This window comes from Colobus angolensis, unplaced genomic scaffold, assembly GCF_000951035.1.
Source record: "Colobus angolensis palliatus isolate OR3802 unplaced genomic scaffold, Cang.pa_1.0 Scaffold271, whole genome shotgun sequence".
Classification (NCBI taxonomy): domain Eukaryota; kingdom Metazoa; phylum Chordata; class Mammalia; order Primates; family Cercopithecidae; genus Colobus; species Colobus angolensis.
Window position 1 is genome coordinate 2,451,141 of NW_012115944.1, and position 19,670 is coordinate 2,470,810.

The 19,670-nt window shown below is 47.6% G+C and overlaps 1 protein-coding gene across 1 annotated transcript in view; it reads right to left on the bottom strand.

Moving 5' to 3' along the window:
• Positions 1-19,670, bottom strand: part of PECAM1 (platelet/endothelial cell adhesion molecule 1) — a 77,041-nt gene that overhangs the window by 51,440 nt on the left and 5,931 nt on the right. Inside the window, exons 2-5 of the mRNA XM_011947997.1 lie at positions 16,071-16,232; positions 15,958-15,984; positions 3,249-3,542; positions 222-527 (exon numbers count right to left, since the gene is read on the bottom strand). Coding sequence (XP_011803387.1) covers positions 222-527; positions 3,249-3,542; positions 15,958-15,984; positions 16,071-16,188 — 745 coding nt within the window. The 5' untranslated portion in view covers positions 16,189-16,232. The remainder of the gene's footprint in view (positions 1-221; positions 528-3,248; positions 3,543-15,957; positions 15,985-16,070; positions 16,233-19,670) is intronic.

Below are 19,670 nucleotides of genomic sequence, written 5' to 3' on the forward strand. Positions count from 1 at the left end.
CAGGATGGTCTCGATCTCCTGACCTCGTGATCCGCCCGTCTCAGCCTCCCAAAGTGCTGGGATTACAGGCTTGAGCCACCGCGCCCGGCCAAGAACAGGTCTTAAGTCCTGAGAACAACAGCCCAGTCAGAAGGCCCAACCCCTTTCCAGTTCTGGGTTCTTTCTCCCCATGCCAAACCAGAAACCACAAAGAACGATGAGAAAGGGAGCAGGACTCTGACCCCTTACGGTGACCAGTTCACTCTTGGTAGATTCTGAGGTCTGCACGTGGATCCCAGCAATGATCCTAGCTTGACATCGGAAGGATAAAACGCGGTCCTGTTCCTCAATGGGGAATTCCAGCATCACAAAATTCTGGTCCCGAGAAGTCTTCTCTCTTTTTTGCTTGGCCATTTTTTTATTTAGTTCAAGTTTTTCAATTGTGAAGTGTATTGGGGCCTTTTCCTCTGGGACGGAACAGTTGACCCTCACGACCCCACCTTGGATGGCCTCCTTCTTGTCCAGTGTCACCCTGGGACTGGGCACTCCTATGAGGAAAGAGAAAGTCTGTCAGTATCAGCCTGATTGAGAGACACAAGCCTCCCTCCGCTGAGTGACTGTAGTTGACCCATGAGAGGACTCTTTTTTGTTCTCTGAATACCCAGTGTGACCTACCAGGTAATAACTGAACAGGGATGTACCCAGCACAGTACCAGGTACTTTGAAAAATATAAAATCTGGAGGCCGAGGTGGGTGGATCTCTTGAGCCCAGGAGTTTGAGACCAGCCTGGGCAACACAGTGAAATGCCATATCTACAAAAAAATTAAAAATTAGCCAGTAGTAGTTAGTGGTGCACACTGGTAGTCCCAGCTACTTGGGAGGCCAAGGTGGGAGAACTGCTTCAGTCCAGGAGGTTGAGGTGGCAGTGAGCAGTGAGCCCACCACTGCACTCCAGCCTGGGCAACAGAGACCCTGTCTCAAAAAAGAAAAGAAAAGAAAAGAAAAAATATAAAATATGCTCAATGGGAGTTAAGCTATGAGGAAGCAAAGGCATAAGAATGAGACAATGGACTCTGGGGACTCAGGGGAAAGAGTGGGAGTGGGGCGAGGGATGAAAGACTACACACTGGGTACAGTGTACACTGCTCAGGTGATGGGTGCATCAAAATCACAGAAATCACCACTAAGGCCACGCAAGGTGGCTCACATCTATAATCCCAACACTTTGGGAGGCTGAGGCAGGGGGATCACCTGAGGTCAGGAGTTCGAGACCAGCCTGGCCAACATGGCGAAACCCTGTCTCTACTAAAAATACAAAAACTTAGCCGGGCATGGTGGCAGGCACCTGTAATCCCAGCTACTTGGGAGGCTGAGGCAGGAGAACTGCTTGAACCCCGAAGGCAGAGGTTGCAGTGAGCTGAGATCGCGCCACTGGGCAATAGAGTGAGACTCTGTCTCAAAATAAAATAAAATAAAATAAATTTAAAAAATTAATTAAAAAAATAAAATATGCTCAAGATGTAGTTGGTGTTTTCAATGGTTTACAATCCCATTGGGAAGAGGACACAATCGGATTCCCAACAGATGATGCTTAGAGGGGAAAGGTAGTCAGTATTTGTCAGTGTCACTGTGATTGTTGTTACCCTTTATTGAACGCAGCCACAGGCTAGGACTGAGTTTAATTTATTCCATGAACATTGACTGAATGCCTACTATGAGCCAGATTCATTGTTCAAGATATAAAAATAAACCAACCACCGTCTCTGTCTTTACAATTTCACTATCCAGAAGAGCAGACAGATGTGTAAGAAAGGATGGCAATATTGAGTGAAATAGGAAATTTGTGGACCGGGCATGGTGGCTCACGCCTGTAATCCCAACACTCTGGGAAGCCAAGGCTGGTAAATCACTTGAGGTCAGGAGTTCGAGACCAGCCTGGCCTACATGGTAAAATCCCGTCTTTACTAAAAATACAAAAAATTATCCAGGCACAGTGGCATGCGCCTGAAATCCAAGTTTCTTGGGAGGCTCAGACAGGAGAATTGCTTGAACCCAGGAGGCGAAGGTTGCAGTGAGCCAATGTTGCACCATTGCACTTTAGCCTGGGCGACGGAGGACGACTCTGTCTCAAAATAAATAAATAAATTTCCATTTATTAGGAACTCACTAGGTGCTGGAAATTTTGCTAAGCACTCTACCCACATGACAGCTTTTAACCCTCTCAATAATTGCCTGAACTGGGTCTTGTTGTTATCTTCCTTTTACTGGTGAGGATTTTGAAGTTTAGAGCTGTTAAGGGACTTGCCCAGATTGTAACCCAGGCAGAGTGACTGCTGAATGCAGTGTCTTAACACACCGCTGTGGCCTTTATACACACAAATACCATTGAATGTAGACAGAGCATCAGAGCTGTAATGACTGGCACCCTCGGGTAAATCAATTTTGTTTTGAAAAGAGAAGACATCATTGAGTTGAGTCTTTTTTTTGAGACGGAGTCTCGTTCTATCGCCCAGGCTGGAGTGTAGTGGCGTTATCTCCACTCACTGCAAGCTCTGCCTCCCGGGTTCACGCCATTCTCCTGCCTCAGCCTCCTGACTAGTTGGGACTACAGGCACCCACCACCACGCCCAGCTAATTTTTTGTATTTTTAGTAGAGACGGGGTTACATTGTGTTAGCCAGGATGGTCTCGATCTCCTGACCTCGTGATTCATCTGCCTCAGCCACCCAAAGTGCTGAGATTACAAGTGTGAGCCACTGTGCCTGGCCTGAGTTGAGTCTTGAGGAAGAAATCGTAATTTATGAGATGAGATGAAGAAGCACTTTGGGAGGCCAAAGTAGGTGGATCACCTGAGGTCAGGAGTTCGAGACCAGCCTGACCAACATAGTGAAACCCTGTCTCTACTAAAAATACAAAATTAGGCAGGCGTGGTGGCACACACCTGTAATCCCAACTACTTGGGAGACTGAGGCAGGAGAATCGCTTGAACCTGGGAGGTGGAGGTTGCAGTGAGCGGAGATAACGCCACTGCACTCCAGCCTAGGTGACAGAGTGAGACTCCATCTCAAAAAAGAAAGAAAAAAAAAATAGCCTGGCCTATTGGAACTATATCTAGTGCTTACATTTTCAGGTAAGGAAAATGCCAGGCAGATGAATGAGAGGGTGATGGGTGGAGAGTTAAGTCCAGCGTCACTATTCATTCACAGCTGTTATTCACGCCACTGTGTTATGCTCCATCTGCTTGCCTGTGCTTAGTTCGAAGGACTCACCTCTCACCAACACCTGGTACTCTGATGTGGTTTTCTCTTTGTTGTTCACAATCACAGTACATTTGTACGTCCCTGAGTCATAGACCCGGGCTTCAGGAATAAAATAACTCTCTGTGCTATTCATGGAGGAGATGTTGTAAAACAGCACGTCATCCTTATAGAACAGCATCTGGTGCTGAGGCTTGACATGAGAGGTGGTGCTGACATCCGCGCAGCACTGCAGGGTCAGGTTCTTCCCATTTTGCACCGTCCAGTCTGGCAGGCTCTTCATGTCGACACTGTTGATTGTGAAAGCTAAATGCAAAGGGAAGGAAGGCAGACATACCTGTTATCTCAGAAACATCATCCCGGTGACCTTCACCACATCAGATGTGATCTTATCCCATCCTATGCAGTATTGAGTCCAGAGGTCCTACATGCCAACAGGGCCAGGCTGATAGTAACAGTGCATAGTGGCTCAAGCAGGAGGCAGTTGGTACTAAGCTGCAACTTTTCCCACCAAGGCAAAGGAGCAGAGTATGATAAAGATGTAGAGCTAGGCATGGTGGCTCACACCTATAATCCCAGCACTTTGGGAGGCGTGGGCAGATCACCTGAGGTTAGCAGTTCGAGACCAGCCTGGCCAACATCGTGAAACCCCCTCTCTACTAAAAAATACAAAAATTAGCCAGGTGTGGTGGTGCATGCCTGTAATCCCAGCTACTTGAGAGGCTGAGGTACAAGAGTCACTTGAACCTGGGAGGCGGGGGTTGCAGTGAGGCGAGATTGCACCACTGCACTCCAGCCTGGGCGACAGAGTGAGACTCTGCCTCAAAAAAAAAAAAAGATGTAGGTATCCTGTGAGCTGCCACATCTTGACCCCTGGAGGGAGCATAGGATTCAAGCAGTCAAGGGTTCAAGTCCTGGCTTATCATGTACTGTGTGACCCTGGGCAGCTAACTTCTCTGAGCTCAGTTTCCTTACCTGTTGGATGGGGTAGTCATATCTCACTAGGTCTTTGCAGGAAACACACAGGAGAGCAGCCAGAACATCTCCTGTACAGTGCCCGATATACATTAAGTGCTTAATAAATTACCGCTACCTCCATTCCAAAACCAGATGGTCATACCCAGGCCCTCCTTCTCCACCCAGGCCTTACCGAATTAGCACAGTCCCAGCTGGCATTTTCTATCTGATGGGCTCTGAGGTTTCACCAGATGGTGAGGACTTGAAACCAGTTTTTAGGCTGCTACTTGCATTTTCAGCCTCACCTGCTACCAAGAAACAAAGACTACAGATTCCCCTCTGCCCACGACAGGAATCTCCAGTTAAAACCCAAAACAGCTACAACGCTCAACCAGCTATCCAATCTCTGCCAGGGACTAGGCTCTGGGTCAACTGGCCAATAGGGTCATTTCTGGCCGATGTCCCCAGAACACAATTGGCTTATATCCAGCAACCATAGGCTGTCAATAGAATTCAGCTAACTACGGATCACATGTTGAGGCCCATTCACGGTAGCAGGCTGACAGAAGGGTGGATTGCCTAAAACTGGGTGCTCTCTAGCTATTGCCGTGTTTTTGTCAGTTGGTTGGTTGTAAGCCACTGCCCTGAAAATTTTCCAGGCTAGAAGATCCTGAACCATGCCCATGGGTCAGGACTTGTATCCAAACTTCAGACCAGACCAGGGTGGCCTGCTTTTTGAAGATCCTCTTGGCAATGCCTGTAGGTGCTTTTGCAGCCCACCTGTGGTCCTAGTTATACCCCTTGACATATCTCAGAGCACTCACTATCTTCCCTGTGGTTCTCTTTTCCAAGCACAGAATCTGGGTTTAATCAGCACCATAAAATATTCACTCTCCAAATTCTTGTCAGAAAACAACTTCAAACATCTCATGTTCTATACACGGCTAAAAAAATATGGATGAAGCTAGATGCAGTGGCTCACGCCTGTAATCCCAGCATTTTGGGAGGCTGAGGCAGGAGGATTGCTTGAGCCCAGAAGTTCGAGACCAGCCTGGGCAACATGGCAAAACCCTGACTCTACAAAAATACAAAAAAATCAGCCAGGCATAGTGGCATGCATCTGTAGTCCCAGCTACTCAGGAGGCTGGGGTGGGAGGATCACCTGAGCCTGGGAGGTCGAGGCTGAGGTGAGCCATGATCATGCCAGTGCACTCCAGCCTAGGTGACAGAGTTAGATTCTGCCTCAAAAAAAAAAAAGAAAAGAAAAGAGGCTGGGCGCAGTGGCTCACAGCTGTATTCCCAGTGCTTTGAGAGGCCAAGGTGGGTGAGTCACCTGAGGTCAGGAGTTTGAGACCAGCCTGACTAACATGATGAAACCCTGTCTCTACTAAAAGTACGAAATTAGCCAGGTGTGGTGGCACATGCCTGTAATCCCAGCTACTTAGTAGACTGAGGCAGGAGAATCGCTTGAGCCCGGAGGCAGAGGTTGCAGTGAGCCGAGATCACGCCATTGCACTCCAGCCTGGGCAACAAGAGCGAAACTCCATCTAAAAAAAAAACTAAAATAAACAAATAAATAAATAAAAAGTAACTGATCTGTAGGGGATTTGGAAAAAAATGTACTGAAAGCCCATGACCATAAAACCAGGTGTTTTTCCCAAATCCCTACATGTCCCCCCAGAAATTTCTACATGCCCATTCTCAAGGAAGCTATCTATCCAGCATCTGGACCTGGGATGGAAAGTGACTATGTCTGGTATGCTTTGTTAGTCCCCCATCTATCTCCATGAAGTGTGAATAATACAATCATGGAATTTAAATTTTTTTATTTAAATTTGTGAGTGAATGGAGCAGTCAAATGTTTAAAACTCTCAAAGACAGATGATATGATATGTAAAAACCTCAAAGAGTCTATAGAAAAATTATTTGAAATAAATGTGAGTTTAGAAAGGTGGCTGAATAAGGCCGGGAATGGCAGCTCACACCTGTAATCCCGGCATTTTGGGAGGCCAGGAGTTCGAGACCAGCCTGGCTAACATGGTGAAACTCCATCTCTACCAAAAATACAAAAATTAGCTAGACATGGTGGCATGCACCCATAATCCCAGCTACTTGGGAGGCTGAGGCAGGAGAATCACTTGAACCTGGGAGGCAGAGGTTGCAGTGAGCTGAGATCACAACACTCCACTGGGTGACAGAACAATACTCTGTCTGCAAAAACACAAACAAACAAACAAACAAAGGTGGCTGGATATAAGATTCATATTTTACAAGTCAGCATAGTGGTCATCTCTGGAGGGAGGGACTATGGGAGAAGCACAGATGCAAGCTATTAAGAAATGGTCTTTTGGGATGTTGGTCTGGGATGTTGATGAGATGTTGTCCCTAATTTCACAAAGTGTTCCAACAGCACCAGGAAACACTGTGTTTATGGTGAACGACTGATTTATTTCTATCTTGTGGATTCTGAGAATGTTCTAATGGACCTTGTTCCCCTTTTTGCTTTGATTGCTAACACACAGCCAAAATTTCACCTCTGCTTCTAGCAATCTTTGGGATGTGTTTTGTGCTAAACGGGCCATGGCTTTATTTCCCTGCCTTTATTTTTCTCTCATCCTGATTTCCTCATTAATTGTATCTTGTTAAACAACAATACATAATTTTTATAAGTGGTCCCAAGTCGTTTTTCTGGAATAAGAAAAAAGTTAGCTAGCTGGCCAGAGATACTGACAAAACCTATCCTTTCCCTCTCTTTTAACAAAGTTAGGCCTTTTATGGGTAATTGAAATTTAATCTGCAATTTTAAAATGAGTACCACAGTTTGTGTCTGCTGCTGTATTCTGAGCAATTAATTTAACAACAACAACAACAAAAATGGCGTCTGATCAGTCCATGAGGTGAAACAAGGTGATGGTTTAAATTCAAGTCATTTCCCCCAGCATTACTCTTTGGCACTCTCTTTTTTGTCTTTATGTGCAACTTACAAGCTCCTGATTTAAGGAGCCTGCTGGCTGGGCTCTCGACACAAAATTTTCTTTGGACCAGCCGGGCACAGTGGCTTGTGCCTGTAATCCCAGCACTTTGGGAGGCTGAGGCAGGTGGATCACTTGAGGTCAGGAGTACAGCCTGGCCAACATGGCGAAACCCTGTCTCTACTGAAAATACACAATTAGCTGGGTGTGGTGGTAGACGCCTGTAATCCCAGCTACTTGGGAGGCTGAGGCAGGAGAACTGCTTGAACCCAGGAGGCAGAGGTTGCAGTGAGTCAAGGTCATGCCATTGCACTCCAGCCTGGGCAACAAGAGCAAAACTCCATGTCAAAAAATTTTTTTTTCTTTGGACCATATTAATTTCTCTGCACCCCTCAATTAATATAGTTCCCTCCCATCCAATCTTTTCCCTCTCAGAGACAGTTAGGTCTCCTTCCATGACCTCTTCAGTACTTCCTCCTTCATTTTAAGCTATGCTGTGTATTCCAGTGACTCAAACAGGAGAGCAGAAATCAAGTGCATGGAGCCAGACCTGGGCCAAATCTCATCTCTGCTACCAACAAAGCTGTGTGACCTTTGGCAAGTCCGTAAATTCCTCTGAGCCTCAGTTTGCTTATCCATACAATAGGCACAAGGAACGCAAATATAAATGAGAACCTGAGTTTAAGTACTTAGAGTTCCTGGCACCTATAAAGTGCTTGAGAAATGTTAGATAGATTCTTCCAGTTACAGAAATAAAGTCAATACTTTTTTATTTTTTAATTTTAATTTTTTAGAGATGAGGTCTTACTATGTTGTCCAGGCTGTTCTTAAACTCCTGGCCTCAAACAATCGTCCTGCCTAAGCCTCCCCAAGTGCTGGTATTACAGGCATGAGCCGAAAATCAACTATTCAGAACTTTAAAGCTGTGTCTCCACTCCATGTTTCTAGGGCTTTTTTTTTTTTTTTTTTCTTCAAATAAAAACCATATTTAAGGCTGGGCGTGTTGGCTCATGCCTGTAATCCCAGAACTTTGGGAGGCTGAGGTGGGCAGATCCCTTGAAGTCAGGAGTTCAAGACCAGCCTCCTGGCTAACATGGTGAAACCCCATCTCTACTAAAGATACAAAAACTAGCCAGGCGTGGTGGCAGGTGCCTGTAATCCCAGCTACTCGGGAGGCTGGGGCAGGAGAATCACTTGAACCCGGGAGGCGGAGATTGCAGTGAGCTGAGATCGCGCCACTGCACTCCAGCCTGGGTGACAAAGCTAGACTCCATCTCAAAAAAATAAATAAAACAAAAACAAAACAAAAACTATATTTAACATTTTCAGGTTAATTTATAGTGACTTATCCAGCCTCCCAGTTTTGCTCACTCCACTGCGTGCTCTCCACAGGAGTCATTCATCTGCTCTCCTGTTTACTGAACGAGCTTCCATCCCTGGCTGGTCATGCCCTAGACCAGCAGATGGTGCTGGATACAGAAGGGAGTCAGACATGCCAGGTTCAAACCCCTGATCCCACAGTTCTTAGCTGGGTGATCTTGGGAGTTATCTAACCTCTCTGGGCCACCATGTCTCCACCTACAAAATAAGAACATGAATACCTGCCTTCTCCGGTATCTTTAACCTAAACAGTGACTGCACCAAAGTGGCTGAGGGCACAGAAGGGGCCGTGTATATACTGCCCAGTGCCTGGCCCCTGGTTGACATTCTCTGCCTTCTTCCTTAGCACCATTCATAACAAACATTTAAGGGGGTTTTTCTATGCCAAGCACTGTCCCCCACAGTGGGGGTTCAGAGAACAGTGAGGCTGGCAGTCTGCCCTTGGGGAGCTCGGTCTGCACTCCACAACTCTTCCTACTCTGGGCCATCCAGCTTCAGCACAATCCTTGCCTGAGCCTCCTACTGACCAGTCCTAGTTCATTTGATTTTTATAAAAGCCCTCCCTTTTTAAAAAACAATTTTAAAGCAAATTTGACTAAAGCACCAAGCAGTGGTTTTTTTAGTGGGGCTGGTACCCACTAGCATGGGGCACTTCCACCATCTTGCTTTTATAAGCAACTCTAACACACATCATCTGCTCAAAGAAACAAACTCAGGCGGGCATGGTGGCTCACACCTGTAATCCCAGCTCTTTGGGAGGCCTAGGCAGGTGGATCACCTGAGGTCAAGAGTTTGAGACCCGCTGGCCAACATGGTGAAACCTCACCTCTACTAAAAATACAAAAATTAGCCGGGCATGGTAGCGGGCACCTGTAATCCCAGCTACTCAGGAGGCTGAGGCAGGAGAATCACTTGAACCCAGGAGGTGGAGGTTGCAGTGAGCCAAGATCGCGCCACTGCACTCCAGCCTGGGCAATACAGCAAAAACTCCATCTCAAAAAATAAATTAATTAACAATAAACGAACTCAGTGTATGCACTGGCAGGAACACCACATTCCTATGGTTAGCTTGAACAGACAAGGGAGAATAGAGGGCAGGATGGAAAAAGGAAAAGCATTTTATAAAATCTATCAAGATATGAGTCTCAGCCCTTCATCTTAACACAAATATCACTGACAAAACAACAAAAACAGTGGCCTAGTTTTTACTGCCACAACAACCACCACCTCCCTTGCTATAGCTGCTCTTCAAGATGTCCCCACAATGATCCTTGCCCTCTGCTCATCACACTTACACGTGGTCGCCTCCCACATTAACATCAACCAACAAAATACTCCATCAGGTAATAAAAGACAATGCAGTTTTTATCCTGGCCACTCTCTTCTCCTGTCTGGGATCCCTCATTCTGGGCAAAGCCAGCAGTCATGTCATGAGTAGCCCTGTGGACGGCCCCCAGGATGAGGAACTAAGGCCTCCAGCCCATAGCCACAGGAGTGAGCTTGGAAGCAGATTCTCCAGACTCAGTCAAGCCTTCAGATAAACCGCAACCCTGACCAACAATTTATCTGCGCGATCTAATGAGACCCAGTGCCAGCCAGCACCACCCAACTCAGCCATCCCTGCATTCCTGACCCTCAGAAACTTCGGGATAATAAATCTGTGTTATCTTAAGCCAGTAAGTTTTAGGTAAATTGCTAAGCAGCAGTAAGTAACAAATATGCCATGCAACCAAACTTCAAAAGTCTCTACTTGATACTTGTTTTGATAATATGGAAAACATTATCTTCTTTTTAAATAAACCAGCCAAGCCCAGCCAAACTGAATTACTGCCTGGAGGTCTCACTATTTACACAGTGACTATTCACAACCCGGGGGACATGGGCCCTGGGAGGCACATGAGTGGGTGTTAGGAGGCTCATCAACTACCTCCAATTGTGTGCAAATGTGTGCTTTTTCTGGAGAGAGAGCCCACAGATTTCCTTACTGAACCCAAAAAGGTTCAGGACTAATGTGATGAAGGGCGGGGCTGTGGGACAGCCTAAAGAGGTCAGATCTTTTCAACCTGGAGAGATGAAGGTTGACGGAGAAGGATCCAAAGTTGTAAAGTCACCACGGAACAGCCAGTGACCACAGTGCCAAACCCCAAAATGCTAAAACAGTGGGACCTTGACCTCAAGGCCACTCATCAACGGATGGTGGCGCTCCCTGGAAACATGCGGCACCATGAGTCGGCCAGCCACCTGGCCCTCAACCTGGAAATGACTCAGAGAGAAAGTGGAGGGTGCGGGAGAAGGAGGGGCTGCCCACTCTCATCAGGAAAATTACTGGGAGCTATGAAGCACAGAGCCCCTGATGAACTTCTGTGCTCATCAGAGAGCACGCTAGCCATCTTCCTACCCGAATCTCAAGCATCTCCAAGTTCAGTTCAAGTTCCCATCAATGAGACATGTGCCGAGCACCTGTGCCAGGTGCTGGGCTGAGAGTAAATAAGAAATCATCCTTGCTGTCCCAAAGAGCGAAGGTTGGCAAGGCCCACGTAGCTGGACTCCAGTGATATCAGTAAGCACCAAGAGGAAGGGCTGCCCAGGAGAGGTCAAGGAGTCTGAAGGAAGTGACCACTGAACTGAACCTGCCAGGCCAAGGACAGGCAGTGGGGTGCTCCAGGTAGGAGAACAGCGTGTACCAGGACACAGGGGTGTGAGAAATCAGTGCATTCTGGGCATGGCCCATTACAGAAACCAGAGTGTGGGGCTAGAGAGGCCAGGTGGCTGGGTCTGTGGTGCCAGAATGGAGGGCCAGCCTGCTGTGCTGACAAGCTGGGCCCTGTCCTGAAGGTGTCAGGAGGGGTGCGACAGCACCCGAGGCCAGTAAACAACCTGGAAGTGGTCCAGGTGAAAGCTGATGAGGCCTGAGCTAGGTGGGTGCAGTGGGGATGAGGGAAGGATAGGCTGGGGATCTCTTGAGCGGACTCAACAGGACTTGTTTCTGGGGTGTTGAAAATGTTCTAGAAAGAATCCCAGCACTTTGGGAGGCCGAGGCAGGTGATCACTTAAGGTCAGGAGTTTGAGAACAGCCTGGCCAACATGGTGAAACCTCGTCTCTACTAAAATTACAAAAATTAGCCGGGCATGGTGGTGCGTGCCTGTAATTGCAGCTACTCAGGAAGCTGAGGCAGGAGAATTGCTTGAATCTGGGAGGTGAAGGTTGCAGTGAGCTGAGATCCAATCACTGCACTCCAGCCTGGGTGACAAGAGTGAGACTCTGTCTCAAAAAAAAAAAAAAAAAAGAAACAAAATGTTCTAGAACTAGACAATGGTGATGGTTGCACAACACTGTGAATGTACTAAATGTCATTAATAATAAATGTTATATTATTTTACCACAATTTAAAAAAAGATTTTGTATTTTACCACAATTTAAAAAAAGATTTTGTTTGACTGGATATGGGGTTGAAAGAATGGAAGATAAACTTCCTGGATTAGATTCCCAGGAGGATGTGTGTGCCACCAAACTAAAATAGAAAATGCCACACGCAGCTGGGTGTGGTGGCTCATGTCTGTTATCCCAGCACTTTGGGAGGCCAAGGCAGGAGGATGGCTTAAGTCCAGGAGTTCAAGACCAGCCTGGGCAACAAAATGAGACCCTAGTCTCTACAAAAACAAAAACAAAACTAAAACTAAACAAACAAACAAATAAACAAAAAACAGAAAAAGATAAGGAAGGAAGACAAAGTGATGGTGGTACAGCTGGGTGCCAGGGGCCAGTAGGAGGACCAGGAGGAGACATCCAATGTCAGCCTGTGTTAACTGGAGGCTCAAGGCAGAGGCCAGGGCTGGACTATGAATGTGGGAGGCATGTGGATTTAGGGGAGGGGGGAATGTGGAGGTGTTGAGAGAGGAGCTGGTCTCCAGGGAGGATAAGACCAGGAGCCTGCAGAGACCAGGCCGGGGTTCAGACTCCAGGAGAAGACAAAGTAAGTTCAAAGTCAGCCCTGGGGGAGAAGGAGGAGGGTTTGTTAGAGAGGGAGGAGACAAAGCAGGGAAGAGGATGGAGAAGGTCAAGGAGGGAGGCTTTGGGGCATGATCAAAAGTCAAAGGCAGGAAAGGGGTACAGGGAGCCGAGGGCTGGAAGTGTCCATTGCATCTGGCATCAGGTGGTCCTTGGTGACCCCTCAGCCAGAGGAGACCCAACAGCAGGAGAAGTGGGGCCTGAGGCCAGGCTGCTGGGAGGTGAGGAGTATCTGAGAGGTGACGGGGGTAGGAACAGATTATAAACTACCTTTCAGAGAGGTTCGACTGAAAAAGGAAACTAGAAAGACCAGATGTGGGGGACACAAGATAAATGGTGGGGCTGGGTACCTGCATGTGCTTTTTCTTTTTCCTAAAAAAAGAGTTCCCATTCATGTTTGTACACTGAGAGAACAGAGCCAGAAGCAGAAATAGAGATTCTACAAGTGGTGGTAGGGGAGAGGGACATGAATGCAAGTAGGTGTGGGGTCCTGGGGGTGACGGAGGGGCTCAGCCTGGCTGGCCCCGATCAGCTGAGGAGCGGAGTGCAAGTGTCCTCCCGGGCCGGGAGGGAAGCCGAGAGGATGGGTGGGGAGGCTGATAAGCCAGCAGCCAGGCCCAGGCGGGAAGTTGAGGGAGTTCCCTCCACATGACTGTTTTCTAGGTGAAGATGGAGCAGCAGTCACCCACTGAGGTGAGGCAGCTGCAGTGAGGTGCGGGGAGGGGAACAAGGAGGCCTGAGATGAAAGGAAGGGAAAGGACTGAGGCTGTCCCAGGACCCCAGCCACAGAGCGGGAGTTGCAGAGCAAGCCTGCAGGCCACGCACTGCAAATGCTGCCCTTGGTGGGGCCTAAGGAATGGAGACCTGGTTCCAGTCCCCGCCCTGTCCACCCCCAGTGTTGACCCTGCTCGCTTGGTGCCTTGTGGCCTCCAGATCTGTTTCCTTGAGTGTAAAACAAGGCAGAGGCCCCAGGAAGCAGTGGGAGAGTCGCTCCCTGTGCCGTGTTCTGCAGTTCCAGCATCTTCCCTGAAGGTACAAAGAATGTTCTCTAGGAACCCAAAGAAGGGAGCAATTGATTTCCATGTGGGATGGAGGGGGAGAGGGGAGAGCACCACGGTTTTGGGAAACAGGATGTTGCAGGTGAGAAAGAGAGGAACCCCAAAGCATGAGTGTCTGCAGGGCAGGGTCTGGGCCAAAGGGTGTGGTCTGGGAGGGTACCAGGGCTGGAGTGGACAAAGGGAGAGTGGGTGGGGCAGGAACCACAGTTGTAAAGGTGGGCTAGGACTGTGTAGTAAACACCATTGTCATTTACCAATCACTGCGTGACAGGGGCCAATGAATCACCTCCTTTTGTCCAGTCTCAACCTCATACCCACTTCATACCCGTGAAGTTCTCTTATCATCCCCATGTTACAGATTGGGAAAATAGCTCAAAGAGTAAAACTGGTCTGAAAGACTTGAGTCAGGCTTATGGCTCCAGACAAATGGTGCGGCTTCAGAGAGTAGAAGTTCCAGTGCCAGTGCCCAGTCAACTGCCTCTCTCGTGGACAGATCGATTCTTTCTTTCTTTCTTTCTTTTTTCTGAGACAAAGTCCTGCTCCATTGCCCAGGCTGCAGTGCAGTGGCACGATCTTGGCTCACCGAACCTGTGCCTCCCGGGTTCAAGCGATTCTCATGCCCCTGCCTCCCAAGTAGCTGGGATTACAGGCATGTGCCACCATGTCCAGCTAATTTTTTGTATTTTTAGTAGAGATGGGGTTGCGCTATGTTGGCCAGGCTGGTTTTGAACTCCTGGCTTCAAGTGATTCGACCACCTCGGTCTCCCAAAGTGCTGGGATTACAGGTGTGAGCCAACACAGCTGGTAAAATCGGTTATTTCTGAGGCTTGGTGACACCATCAGTCCAGCAGGATAATTATGAAGATAATGGATATCCTGCCTCCCTGGGTTGCCATGGGGATCAAATGCCCAAAGAAGCACTGTACAGTTGAGCAGAGAAGCCTGGCAGAGTGGCTTTGCCAGTGGCCAACTAGCCCTCCCCAGCCTGGGGCCACTGCTCTGAAGCTTGACTCACCAGCTAGCCTTGCCCATGGACTTCACCTCCAAAGAGCTGTGCAATTTGCCTGCAACCCAGTCACCTCCATTCTTTGCTGATTGCAGTGACTTCTGACAAGGAAGTAGCGTTCTGTGGCCTCTCCCTCTATTCACAGCCCCAGAACACTAGTGAGCCCCCTCATTCATGTGGTCCCAGAAGCAGCAGAACAGAACCCTCTCATCTCAAGACAAAGGTTCAAAATTAGCTCTAAAGTGGAAGATAAGCCAGGCTTCAAAGATAGGCAGCACCCCCCTTCCCTATGTGCAAACACAAAATATTATAAATACACTTGTAGTCTCACAGGTGAATGGAAAATGAGCTCCAGTGTGTGATTTTTATCATTTAGGAGTAAAAAGGTAGCAACAATTTAAACTAGGATCTGTCTTCATATGTCTAACAGATCAATTATATCTCATTTGCAAATAAAAACAATTGGGGATAGTTTACAATATTCAAATAAGCCATTATGGTAAAAAAACAAAAACAAAAACCAAAAAACTAATTATGGAATTGCTCATTAAAAAACAAAATAAAATCACCTCCCCATCCCCAAAAAACAGCAATGCACTGGAATCTAGAAAATGTGAGGCCGGGCGCGGTGGCTCACACCTGTGATCCCCAGTACTTTGGAAGGCTGAGGCGGGCAGATCACCTGAGATTAGGAGTTCGAGACCAGCCTGGCCAACATGGTGAAACCCCATTTCTACTAAAAATACAAAAATTAGCTGGGCATGGTGGTGCACGCCTGTAATTCCAGCTACTTAGGAGGCTGAGACAGGAGAATCCCTTGAACCCCGGAGGTGGAGGGTGCAGTGAGCCAAGATTGTGCCACTCCACTCCAGTCTGGGTGACAGAGACTCTGTCTCAAAAAAAAAAGAAAAAAAAAGAAAATGCATGCTACTTATAATTGTGTTTTTTGCCATTTTTTAATAAAATAAATGACAAAAACCACAATTACTTTGCAACAATCTAATATATTTTCAGACTAGTCAAGTGTAGTAGTGAGAACAAAGAACATGGAGTTTGATCTGTAACTGACTATACAATTCATCAAGATAAACTACTACCTTCAGACCAGCCAAGGAAATGTATGCTACTTCTGAAGCACACTGACCAGAACTTGGCTTAGATCTAAGCCTTTCTAAAAATGCCCACATGCGATAAACTTTAGTTCTCAATTGGAATCTTTTCCTTAATTGTTAGTAATGTCAAACAAACCCCAACAATTTGACATGCGTTTTAGGCATCACAGAAGAGAAGGGAGGAAACCAGATAGAAACACCTGTTACAGTGGAGACATCAGACTTACAGTTTTTGTGACCCTCAAGGCTTGAACCTGCAAGAAACAGAAGAAACATGTTGATTCCAGAAGCTTCGATGCTCATGGAGTTAAAGTGATGTGGAAAGAGAGTAAACACTCACAGAGCAGAAGGGTCAGCAGGACTCCAAGCCACATCGTGGCCCCTCGGGCCCACCTCGGCTGCATCCTGAGAGTGAAGACTGCAGGCACAGTTAGTTCTGCCTTTGGGCCATGGCTCATTCAGCAGAAGGCACTGCCCACAAGTCACTGCTGAGAAACCCGCCCTGTGAAAAGCAGAAACCACTCTGGTCACTTCTCCCGGCGCCTGCAGGGAGACCGGCTGTGGCGCTGGTCAGGTAATGGCAGCCATGGCTGGAAACCGGGAACAATGGGGCCTGGGCTGGCCTGATATCTCCTCAGGAAATGACCGGCCTTCCTGAGGGGCCACCGATGGCGGCCGCTTTGTTTAGTTTCTTTAGGGAAAAAACAAGGCACAAGTGACATTTGCCTCGGCATTCTTAAACCTCCCTCTGTCTCGCTTGGGTTTGGGGACCCTTCTCATGGCATGGTGAGGGGATTCCTCCCTACCTCCAGCCTCCACCCAGAGGGTTTCTCTCCCAGGACGTCCAGAAAGATCTCTCTGCTTTTCCGGTCCTCCCCTTCCCCCATTAAAGAGGACTTTTCCCACACAGCATAAATCTGGGCCCCCTGCCTTTCCTGGGCTGGCTTTTCCCCAAAATTGCAGGTTTGTCAAAGAGACCTGCTGCTAGGGAAGGCTGAGCTTGGAACACAGCGGTACTGAGGCGGGAGAATAGCAGAGGAAGTAGTGGACAAAGAGGACCCCTGGGCGTAGGTTAGCTTAAGCAATAGCAAAAGCATAAGATGTAAGATAGTAGAAGAAGAACATATGAAATAAGGAAGTAAGCAGTAAGAATAGAATTAACGGCTGGGCGCAGTGGCTCACGCCTGTAATCCCAGAACTTTGAGAGGCCAAGGCAGCGGATCACGAGGTTAGGGGTTCAAGACCAGCCTGACCAACATGGTGAAACCCCACCTCTATTAAAAAAAAAAAATACAAAAATTAGCCAGGTGTGGTGGCACATGCCTGTAATCCCAGCTACCTGGGAGGCTGAGTCAGGAGAATCGCTTGAACCTGGGAGGCAGAGGTTGCAGTGAGCTGAGATCGCACCATTGTACTCCAGCCTGGGCAACAGAGTGAGACTCCATCTCAAAAAAAAAAAAGAATAGAATTAACTTCTTCCATGGAAATAAGGAGTGACATGTTCACCCAATATCATACCCTTTAGAAGATGACTTCAAGCGGCCGGGCGCGGTGGCTCAAGGCTGTAATCCCAGCACTTTGGGAGGCCGAGACGGGCGGATCACGAGGTCAGGAGATCGAGACCATCCTGGCTAACACAGTGAAACCCCTAAAAAAAAAAAATACAAAAATTAGCCAGGTGTGGTGGCACATGCCTGTAATCCCAGCTACCTGGGAGGCTGAGTCAGGAGAATCGCTTGAACCTGGGAGGCAGAGGTTGCAGTGAGCTGAGATCGCACCATTGTACTCCAGCCTGGGCAACAGAGTGAGACTCCATCTCAAAAAAAAAAAAGAATAGAATTAACTTCTTCCATGGAAATAAGGAGTGACATGTTCACCCAATATCATACCCTTTAGAAGATGACTTCAAGCGGCCGGGCGCGGTGGCTCAAGGCTGTAATCCCAGCACTTTGGGAGGCCGAGACGGGCGGACCACGAGGTCAGGAGATCGAGACCATCCTGGCTAACATGGTGAAACCCCGTCTCTACTAAAAAATACAAAAAACTAGCCGGGCGAGGTGGCGGGCGCCTGTAGTCCCAGCTGCTTGGGAGGCTGAGGCAGGAGAATGGCGTAAACCCAGGAGGCGGAGCTTGCAGTGAGCTGAGACCCGGCCACTACACTCCAGCCTGGGCAGTAGAGCGAGACTCCGTCTCAAAAAAAAAAAAAAAAAAAAATGCACTATTCTTACTCCTTCAAGCCTCAAAATACACTATTCCTACTCCTTTTAAAAGAAAATACCTTGTAGCTTTAAGATTGACCTTTGGGGCCAGGCATTGTGGCTCATACCTGTAATCTTTGTATTGCCTGAGGTCAGGAGTTTCAGACCAGCCGGGCCAACATGGTGAAATCCTGTCTCCAATAAAAATACAAAAATTAGCTGGGTACAGTGGCACATGCCTATAATCCCAGCTACCCGGGAGGCTGAGGCAGGAGAATCGCTTGAACCTGGGAGGTGGTGGTTATAGTGAGCCGAGATCAAACCACTGCACTCCATCCTGGGGTGACAGAGCAAGACTTTGTCTCAAAACAAAACAAAACAAAACAAAACAAATTGGCCTTTGGACTATTCATTGGGTAATAGATATTTTGATGGTAGAAAATACTAGAATCTGGCCAAGGCGCAGTGGCTCATGCCTGTAATCCCAGCATTTTGGGAGGCCGAGGCAAGCAGATGACTTGAGGTCAGGAGCTCAAGACCAACCTGGCCAACAGGGAGAAACCCCGTCTCTACTAAAAATACAAAAATTAGCCTTAGCCGGGCATGAAGGTGTGCACCTGTAATCCCAGCTACTCAGGAGGCTGAGGCAGGAGAACTCAGAAGGCACAGGTTGCCGTGAGCTGAGATTGCACCACTGCTCTCCGGCCTAGGTGACAGAAGTAAAACTCCATCTCAAAAAAAAAAAAGAAAGAAACTACTAAAATCTGACCCTTTGCATCAGTTTCTAAAAATCTAACTTGTTAGAGTCAAAAGTTACGGGATGCTTTGGACAAGAAGCAAACCAGGTGGATATTAATAGCACATCAAAATCTCTCAGACTGTCTTAATATTTTATGGTGTTTATAGTCTGTAATTTAAAGCATCTATCAAATATTGCTGCAGAAAGTAATATAATAGATAAGGGAGTAAGCAGTAAGTTGGGACATGCAAGGTAAGAGAAGTAAGTTGGAAGGCCTTCCAGTAGCTATTTGGTCACAAAAAATAAAAGTAAAGATGGGCAATTTGGTCAGAAGAGGTAAAGTGGGGATAAACAAGGTTGAGCTTACAAGAAATAAAGTAGGGTTAAGGCGCAATAAGAGAAAGGCAAGTGACGTTAAGCAAGTGAGGAAAAACATGCAAAAGACCATGAAATGTAACAAACCGGTGCTAATAACCACTCACAGGCCAGCCCACTCACCCCTGTCCGAGTGGCGCTGTGCTTAATCAATCATTTGCTGCTTTGCTGTTTGTACGTGTGTCATGTCCAATTCTTTGTTCGTGGTACCAACAGCCTGGAGCTGCACGGCACCATCTGGTAACAGAACTAGTAAGCTCTCCCTGGCCTTTGGTGTGGATGACATACGCAGCCCTATGAGAGGCCCCCCTCCAGCCTGCACCCCTAAACAAATGCATACTCTACTGGGCCACTACGTGGGAGCTTTCTAAGATACACATCATTTCTGCCAGGCACGGTGGCTCAGGTCCATAATCCCAGCACTTTGGGAGGCCAAGGCGGGTGGATCACCTAAGGTCAGGAGTTCGAGACCAGCCTGACCAACATGGAGAAATCCCATCTTTACTAAAAATACAAAAATTAATCAGGCGTGTTGGCACATGCCTGTAATCCCAGCTACTCGGGAGGCTGAGGCAGGAGAATCGCTTGAACCTGGGAGGTGGAGGTTGCAGTAAGCTGAGATTACGCC